At 48.4% G+C, this 9,762-nt stretch overlaps 1 protein-coding gene across 2 annotated transcripts in view; it reads right to left on the bottom strand.

Moving 5' to 3' along the window:
* Window positions 1–9,762, bottom strand: part of Alpk3 (alpha kinase 3) — a 54,057-nt gene that overhangs the window by 7,141 nt on the left and 37,154 nt on the right. For both annotated transcript variants that reach the window (XM_023710652.1, XM_023710660.1), the window contains 4 exons: window positions 2,968–4,870; window positions 2,239–2,386; window positions 1,804–1,931; window positions 1,655–1,690 (listed from right to left, as the gene is read on the bottom strand). In XM_023710652.1, coding sequence (XP_023566420.1) covers window positions 1,655–1,690; window positions 1,804–1,931; window positions 2,239–2,386; window positions 2,968–4,870 — 2,215 coding nt within the window. The remainder of the gene's footprint in view (window positions 1–1,654; window positions 1,691–1,803; window positions 1,932–2,238; window positions 2,387–2,967; window positions 4,871–9,762) is intronic.

Genomic DNA, 9,762 nt, shown 5'->3' with positions numbered 1-9,762 from the left:
GGGGAGGGAAGGGGAGGGAAGGGGAGGGAAGGGGAGGGGAGGGGATCCAGGCTCTACACAAGTGTAAAGGATGGAGCTCAAACATTTTGTGAGACCAAAAAACAAAGAAGCAATCAAAAACTCTTTTATAGCTGGAGTGGCTTTGACTGCAGCCTTGCCCAGGGGCACAGGAGCCAGCTGGATGGGGCTGCTTTGGCCAAAAGTGAAACTCAATCCTAGCAACAAAGAGTCATTATTGCAGTGTACTGCATGTATCAGATGTGTTGAAAGTCCACCTGTTCATGATGGTAACTGAAAACAAAACAAACATGAAGCCTATTTTCCCTCAAAAAAAAAAAAAAGACATAAATCTTATGGGTCACCTTTAGTTACTAGAACACGAGCTCATTGTCCTGAAATCTGGTAGTAACAAGAAAAGGAGCAAGTAGTTATGCTTCATCTTCTGTTGGACTCGTAGTTATCAAGGTGACCAAATAATCATTTCTTCTTTACAGATAAATTTCAACTAGTGAATGAAAGTGAAATGATAGAATTAAAATACTTTTGTGCTGTGGCTCCCTGATGAAGTAATAGATTTCAGTGATAATCGGCCATTGCTAAACCTTCTAGATAACAAAGGAAGCTATATCACATAGTTTTTTAACTTTAAAAAGGGATAGATCATTCAGGTAACAGCAAACTGGATCAACCTTAACATTCTTATAGAAATAAAACAATCCAAACTAGGTGTGGTGGCGCACACTGAATCCCAGCACTCAGGAGGCTGAGGCAGGATGATCACTGTGAGTTTGAGGCCCACCTAGACTACATAGTGAGACCTTCAAAAAAAAAACCTTTAAAAAACAAAAGATAAAGTGGAACCGTTTGACATATGTGCCTTTGGATAGGATGCAAAGGGAATACACAGCACACCTGTGAGATATTCCTACCAAAAAAATCACACCTGAATCTCAGCAAACCTCTCAAGCTAATTACCAGTGCAGAGGACGAACGTGTGGAAGAAGCTGGTCAAGGGTAAATGATTAACAAAATTTGGAGTGTACGGAAATCTACACATTAAAGACAAGCAAATGAATGACGAGGAGAGAAAACAAACCGGGGAGAGGAGCTGTTAGTTATTAAGAGAGACTTAGAGATGTATCAGCCAAAAGCAATGAATTGTTCCAGGTTCAGATAAAGCAACAGAGACAGATGGGAAGTCTGCCTGGATATTTGATGATATGAAAGAATTACCACTAAGATTTTAGTGTGAAATTCTATTCTATAGAGGTCGCACTTTAATTGGTACCTGAATGAAAAGCAGTAGATGGGTGGAGTGCATGCAGCCTTTGTGAGGTCTTGCAGCACAATGGACCCTCCCCTTGGCCCAGAGCCACTGCAGTGCTTATCAAACTTGGGGTCATGTCACTGTCACCATGTGCAGGGCTCTGGGGCCAGAAAGGCCACAGAGCTGCACAGCAGCAAGCTCCAGTGTGAGTCAAACACAGGGTTCTGCAGGCCCTGGGACACCCAGGACTCACTGGGGGTGTTTCTCCTCCAACCCCTTCTCACACCCTCCAAGAGGCAGAGGGTGGCAGTGAGTGGTCTGGGGACAGATTCCAGCTATAAACAAAGGCCCTCCTCATGACTAGAGGAGCAGAGAGGGGCAGCATACCTTCACCTTCTTCTCGCGAGATGAACCCAGACAACACTGCATGGAGAAAAAGACGAGGATGGTTGGCTTCCAGCAGCCTTCCAGGCCCAGTGCCTATTGTCACAGAGAGCCACCCCATCCCAGTTGGAGACCCCCACCCAGCCACTCACCCTCGGGGCTGAGGCAGAAGTCAGTGGAGGCCGAGCCGTGCTCGTTGTGGATGGTGCACCGGTATACCCCGCAGTCTGTGGGAGCAGCCTGCACAATGGCCAGGGCTGCCGGCCCCTCATCCCCTGCACTGCAGAGAGTGGAGATTCTTCTCATGAGGGCCACCACCAGCCCCAGGGCCTTTGGCCCTGCTCTTCCAGGCTGGTGGGAACCCAGGTCCTGGTAACACAGCCTGCTTTGTGATCTTGACACCAGCTAACTGTGTGACTCAGGCAGTGACTTAACACCCCTGAGCCCCGCTTTTGTCACCTACATTATGGGGATGATGACATTCGTACTAGGGCTATAGTGAAGCTGAGTGGGGTGATGAGTTTGAGGCGGGAGGACCACACTTGGGATTGTTGCTGGGGCAGCAGCTGTGTGGCCCTGTAACTTACCTCCTGCCCACCTCGCCCACCGAGCGTTGGTCCTTGGCCCAAGTCAGGACTGAGTCGCTGAGGATGTTGAAGAATTGGCACCAGAGCTTCAGGCTGCCGGAGGCATCAGGGAATGGCTCCGCCCGGATCTTGCGGATTACCTGAGGGGCTGAGAGCAGGCGGGTAGGAGGCCACAGCCACATCTGCCTCCTGTGGCTGCTCTGACCGCACTCCTGCTCCTGAGCCCTTGGTGGAACAGGCCTTGGGTATCCGGGTTGTGGGTCAGATCCCCAAAGCTCACTTCTTAACTAGAGACACTCTTGTCATAGCTATCCAGGCCAGGAGGCCTCACAGTGGAGACAGAGAGGAGCCAACACACCGCTGAACCCCAAGTTCCAGAAGCCTGCATTCAAACCCTGTACCTGCATGCTGCAATGGGACAGTCTGTGAAGAGGGACTGTGGGTGACACCATGTAGAGCTGGGGCTACCAAAGCCCAGCCCATGGTGGAATTTGGGTTCACTGTCCTCGGTACTGGTGATGGAACCGAGGTCCTACGCACAGAGCTGCACCCCAAGGCCTTTTTATTTTTAGGCAGTCTCATTAGTTGCCTAGGCTGGGCTTGAACCTAGTCCTCCTGCCTCAGCGTCCCTAAGGCGTGTGCAGCCACACTGAGCCAAGCCCTCAAAAGGCCCTGTTATCCCCGTGCATAGTGCTGGGAGCACTGCTGTAGCCCCTCCCAGGAGCTCACCTTTGAGCAGGTCTTTGGCCTTCCGAGACTTGGCTGAGGCCTCCTGTGTGTCTTCGTCCAGGGCAGGCTCTGGGTCAGGACCTCCGGCCTTGGGGCTAGAGCCCAGCTCTCCTGCCACGGGCTCCTCCTCTGCCCGAGGCACCTCCAGTGTGGCCTTTCTGCCTTGGGTAGGGGAGCGCTTCTCCCGTCCTGGAGTCCCAGGGGACCCTGGTGCCAGGTTCTTCCTGGGGCCCCTGGGAGAAACTGAGGGGCTTTCCCTTTCCTCAATTTTGGCCACCTCCCCCTCTCCTGCTGCTCTGACCTTAGGAACAAATCTCTTCCTCCTGGCCCCCAGAGCCAGTTCCTCAGGAGTAGCTGCAGGGAGCCCCGGCAAAGCCTCCTCTAGGACTGCCTCCTCCTGGCAGGGTTTGTTGGCCCTTCTCTCCTCTGCCTGCCCACCCTGGAGGTCAGGCCCCCCAAGGGACCCTTCTGAAGTCATCTTGGGGATCTCCTCTCCTACCACGATGGCAGGAACAGTTAGAGGGCTGGGCCCGGGGCTCTGGACAGCCTGGGCAATGGCCAGAGCCTGGCGACCAGCCTGCACCTCTTGGTCTAGGAGGCCGGTGAGCCGTCGCGAGGTGCAGGGGCTCAGCAGCAGGGTCTGCGCACTCTGCACCAGGTGGTCATTCTCCACATGCTCCAGGATGCGCCGCGATGTCCGGGGACTCAGCCCTGCAACTTCCACCGTGGGCACCAGAGCCGGGGCTGGCGCTCTGTCTGTGGCAGCAGCTGCTGCTGGGGACTCAGCCACTGCCCTACTGGCTTCTGTGTTGGAGAGCTTCAGCAGGAGAAGCAGGTAGTTTTTCAGGGAATCAATGAGGCCAGGGTCACAGCTCCGAGCCGTTGGCGGCCTCCCCTCCACAGCAGGCTCTTTGGCACAGGCCCCCCCACTGCTGGTGGCCACGGTTTCTGGCAGGGGACTTGGCAAGGGGCACTCTGGCTCCAGGTGCAAGGTGGGGACAGAACTGAACCCATCCTGGTCCCCAGTTGTGGCTGTGGGCTGAGGGTATGGGGTACTTGGCAGCCTCTCCTGGGGGTTGTTGGTCAAGCTGGGCCCAGGAAAAGAGAGTTTGATAGATACCTCTGGGCTTGGGCCAGCTGGGGCACAGCCACCCAGGGCTACACATGACACAGCTCCTGGCTGCTCCTCCTGCTCAGCCTTGGCTGGGCCTGACTCCTCTGACTCTGGATGCTCCTCTCCTGCCCCATGCCCTGGGCTCCTCTTTGGGGGCAGCTGTGTTTGGCCCATGGGGACCACTGGCAGGGGACCCAGGGCAGCGTCCTCATGGCTCCTGGAGGTGCTTACTGATGGCTCCTCAGATCTGAGCATGAAACCAGGCTTCTCAGGGGTGGCAGATGTTTCTGGAGCCTGCACTGAACATTCAGGAGACCTGGGCCCCCCAGCTGGCCGGTGCTCTGCAGCTCTGGGTGCTGGGCTGAGGCAGCTTACAGACTGCTGCTCTGGGTGGCCTTCACTAGCTGGTGCGACACAGCCCTCTGGTTCTGTCCGCTCCCCTTCCTGCATCCTCTTGTCTTCCTGCATCCTCTCATCCTCTGGTACCCTTGCTACCTGCGTTTCCATTCTTTTCTGCATCACCACATCCTTCTGTGAACTCCTGTCTGACTGCGGGCTCTCACTTTCTTGCATCACAACATCCACCTGCGTCCTCTGGGCTGTGTGTGCCCTCTGTCCCTCGGTCCTCCCGGCCACTGGCACCTGTGGACTCTTCCTGCCTCTGGTTCTCTGGTCATCCGTGCATGTCCTGCTGTCCTCCTGGGCTTCTGTATCCATAGGCTCCACAACCACCCGACTTCCAGAGCTGCTGCTGGTAGGTATAGTCGGAGCCTCAGTTGCTTGGGGCTCCTAGGAACACAGGGAAGGAGGGAAGACTTAACTACAAGTGCATTAGGCATCCTCTGGGATGGCAACCCCACTTCCTTGAACCTCACCCCAAACGCTCTGCAGGGAGTCTGAGCCCTGCTCCTCAGAACTGCAGAAAATTAAGAAGCACAGACATAGGACCGAGTCCCAAGACTCCACGGCCATCCCCCGCAGTCTTTGATCCCAGGAATCAGACTAAGGAACATCCAGCCTCCAGAGGCAGCCCTGGCTCTTCCAACCTCTCCCTGAATGAACGCTGCCTTCTGGAAAGACCCTCATTCTCACTGCCCCACCCTAACTCCAGCAACCCATCTGTCCTTCTCTGGTGCGCCAGTCACTCTGGACAGAATTAGGAAGAGGTGGGAGTGGGAGTGCAGAATGTATCCTGACCAGTAGCACCAAGCACATGGCACTAACAGGACACCACCCACACAGGGCCAATGTGGCTATGAATGGCACCTATGCCAAGAATCAATGAAATGTAATTTTTTTCTTCTGGCAGTGGGGATTGAACCCAGAACCTTTACACTACAGTCTTAGCCCGGTATGGTGGCACCTGCCTATAATCCCAGCACTCAGGAGGCTGAGGCAGGAGGATCACCTCAAGTTTGAGGCCAGCCTAGGCTACATAGTGAGTTCAAGGCCAGCCTGCACTACATATTAAGACCCTGTCTGAAAGAAAGAAAGAAAGAAAGAAAGAAAGAAAGAAAGAAAGAAAGAAAGAAAGAACCAAAAGCAGATAAATGATGTAAGCACTGGGTCATTAAGGGGAAGCAAAGATGTTGGGAGAGAATAAAAAATCACTACAGGAGATGAACAGGCCACAAAACACAGTCACTGCAGATGACGAAGTCACCCTGAGATGCTGAGTTCATCCATGTCACACATCCACGGGGTCTTGGAGGGAAGGAGAACCCTGCAGGAGACATTAGGGAGGCATCCACAGAGATGGCGTGTGTGGGGGGCAACATCTGGGCAGCAGCAGATCTTGGAAAACACCTGCAAAGATGCTCTAAAAAGCCCTCCTGAAAGCTGCTAAGCTACGGGAACCAGCTTGGTCTCAAGGACTTAAGGCATATTGTTCCCATAGGCTCTGCCTGAGAAAACTACTAGAGAACAAGGGGTCACAGCAAAAGAGCTGGTGGCAAGCCCAAAATATATTCATGTTATACTAACACACAACCACAGAAAATGAAGTTGAGAACAGCTGATCAGAACAACAAGGTTAGAGCCAGCTAGATAGCTCAGTGCCTGTTTAGGCAGACACAGGGGCCTGGGTTCCACCCCTGGCTTGCTGTGCTGGTCCCACCCCCAGGGCACACTGAGATAGCGATTGAGACTGAGCATGCTGGTATGCACCTGTAATCCCAGTGCTTGGGAGGCTGAAAACAGGAGAATCACTACAAGTCTGATCTACATAGTGAGACCTTGTAGACCCTGTACTAGATAGATAAAAACAAACAAGCAGAACAAGGTTGTGAGAGCCTCTGATGAAGATGAGACCAAGCAAGGAACGTAGGGGTTGGGGACAGGCAGGAGCTGGATGTCACTCACGAGAGACAGGGAAACCCAAATATAGGATATTTAATGAAACAGAGACAAGCTCTGAGAAATAAGGCTTCTGGCAAGTAGAGCGGGAAGCAAACTGATTTGTCATTGCTCCTTGTAAGAATATGAATAGATGTTAGCCAGACAGATAAATAATTCACATTATAAAAATCCAAACCCCAAATTAAGTCACAACACACATTTATAAATATGAGAACCACACATAAAATGAAAGCAAACATATCACATAATGAAAGACTGTAAAACTGACATAATTAAAACATATTCAAATTAAGTATAGAATTTGATTTTTTACTAATTATGGAATTTTGAATTAATCTTATGAATATGGGAACTATTAGGAGCTTGATGAATATTAGGAACAATTTGACTAAAGATTTTAATGAAAATGCTCTTCAGCTTCTCTGATAATCAGGAAATATTAATAGGTAGAAATGGTTAAAGAAAATGTAGTATTTATACACAGTGGAGTACTACTCTGCCACAAAGAAAGACAAACCTGAAGTATTGGTAGGTAAATGGTTGCACTTCAAGACCATAATGTTGGGCTGGTGAGAAACTCAGCAGACTAAGCGCCTGCTTAGGCAAGCTTCAATCCCTGGCACCACATGCTGTGCTGGCCCCACTCCCAGGCACGATGAACTGGCCACCGAGACCCAGCATGGTGGAGCACGCCTGTAATCCCAGCACTGGGGAGGCTGAAAACAGGAGGATCACTACGAGTCCGAGCTATGTAGTGAGACCCTGTACCAAATACATTAAAAAAGACCATAATGTTAAATGAAATAAATCAGACACAAGTTTAAAAATTGTATGGTTTCTCCTGCATGAGAAACTCAAAATATAAGTACAAAGCAAGATAAATGATAAATCATAGGAAGTAGGGAGATCTTTCTCAGATGGGAAGGGAACAAGAGATGGAATGGGGAGAGAAGGAAGGAAAAATGAATTTAAAAAAAAAAATTGAAGGGGCCGGGGAAATGGCTCAGTAGAATAAGCGCTTGCCTGGCAAGCACAAGGACCTGAGTTCAAAACCCCGGTTCCACCAAAAAAAAAAAAAAAAGAAAGAAAAAAGAAAGAAAATTGAAGACTGGCAAGACAAGGAGAAAAAACCAAACTACAAAGAGATTTGTTTATGATACACCACCTAATAATGAAATAAATTTAGAAGATTCCTCAGTGATACAGCCACTTGTTGCCCATCCAGAGGAAAATAAGCAGGAACCAGATCTGGATGACGCTGTATTCTCAGGGCCAGATGGTGTAAATGCAAGTCTGTTGGCTGAAGCCTGGAGTGCTCAGGATGGAGGCGATGCTGGTACTTCACGTGATTTCAAATATAGTTTGATACCTGGCTTGTCACGTTATTTCAAATATGGATTACTACCACATACTTCAAGTGATTTCAAGTATGGGCTGCTACCAGGTGCTTCAAATGATTTCAAGTATGGATTATTGCCAGAATCTTGGCCAAAACAAGAAATTTGGGAAAATAGTGAATCATCTCTAATTATGGTGAACAAGTTAAAATGCCCTCATTGTAGCTATGTAGCCAAACACAGAAGAACACAAAAAGGCACTTGCTCATTTAGGGAGTGAGATCATTTAGCTGTGATATTCGTAGGAAGCTGTTTACTCAAAGAGAACATGTAAAAAGACATTCCTTGGTTCATACAAAGGATAAAAAATACAGATGTATGGTGTGTAAGATCTTCATGTTAGCAGCCAGTGTCAGGAATAAGAAATGGATCTCATTGTTATGGTGTTTGTGTAGACTGTGCAGATAAATCACAAGCAGGAGGGCAAGAAGGTGTAGATCAGGGACAGGATGCAGAATTCCCTCGGGATGAAGAATATGAGGAGACTGAAGTATGAGAAGCTGATGAAGAGCTGGTTGATGATGGAGAAGATCAGAATGACCCGCCTCGATGGGATGAATCGGGCGATGTCTGTATGCCCCTGGATGCTTAACCTCGAGGATGCTGCATTTGGACATAATATGAATCGACAATTTGGATTGTTGAACTTGAAGGCTTGCAAAATATGGTACATGCTGGATGGTAGTTATGTTGCTGCGAAAACTGTAGGGTCAAAGCATTATAGCAAAAAAAATTTTTTTTTTATATTTACAGAGGACTACTCAGAAAACAACCACATAGTTGCCTACATGGAGCCCCCGCATATTCAGTCAGTTATCAAAGTAAAATATTTTTATTTATAGGATATACAGTATCCTATAAATAGGATACTGCTTGGTCCTATGAATATATAGTACCTGTCCTTAATAGCTTACATTCATGTGCCACTTTAACATGAACGAAGAAAATCCATTTTTAGAAGCACAGTGACAGTTGACCCAATCACTCTGTCCATCAAACCACTCAGGCTAGTTTATACTAGCAGAGTTTTGTTTCTCTTTTTATTTTTATTAATTTTATTTTTTTAATACAGATGTTTTTCAGTGAGGGGCTTTTTCAACCCTATTGTTTCTATTTTCTTGTATTTTTCCATTTTAATTTGCTTCATAACTTAAAACAAGATCTCCTAGTCTTGTGCTGATGGGCATGTGTATGAGAACTGGAGAGGTAATTTATTGGAATGAACTACCTGACTTTCCCCACCCCCTTTCCTTTCTTTTCTCTTTTTTGCGGAACCAGGGATTGAACTCTGGCGCTTGCACTTGTCAGGGACACGCTTATTCCACTGAGCTATCTCCCCAGCCCCTCCCTTTCCTTTCTTTTCTTGACATGAATTTTATAAATGAAGAGTGATGTTGCGAAGTTAATGTGGCCAAAGCTGACAAAGACCACTAAAATTATTATGATTTAGAAGTAACTTTCTCTTGCTGCTCTAATCTGATAAATGGTTACTATATAATGTTTTGGGTTGTTTTTTTTTTTTTTTTACATGGTATTTGGTTTTAGTTATCTGTTACTTTGACACTACTCTTGTTTGCCTCTTATTTTTACCAGTGTAGTATACCTCAGCCTTATTTGAGAGACAAAATTTTAAAAAAGAAAAAGAAAATTGAAGAAAACAAACGACAATAGTGCTTTTCGAAATGGGAAGGGGATCAAAAGTTGAAGGGAGCAGGGAGGGGTGGGAGAGAAAGAGGACAAAGAAGAATTAAGGCTGGGGCCATGGTGGCCCACATCTGTAATCCTAGCACTGGGGAGGCTGAGACAGGAGGATCAACATCAGTTCAGGCCATCCTGGGCTATATAGTGAACCCAAGGCCAGCCTGAACTGCATAGCGAGATCCTATTAAAAAAGAAGAAAGAAGAAGGAGGAGGAGGAGGAGGAGG

The sequence above is a fragment of the Octodon degus genome, unplaced genomic scaffold (genome assembly GCF_000260255.1).
Source record: "Octodon degus isolate 3935 unplaced genomic scaffold, OctDeg1.0 scaffold00002, whole genome shotgun sequence".
Taxonomy (NCBI): domain Eukaryota; kingdom Metazoa; phylum Chordata; class Mammalia; order Rodentia; family Octodontidae; genus Octodon; species Octodon degus.
This window is presented reverse-complemented; position numbering and strand designations above follow the sequence as displayed.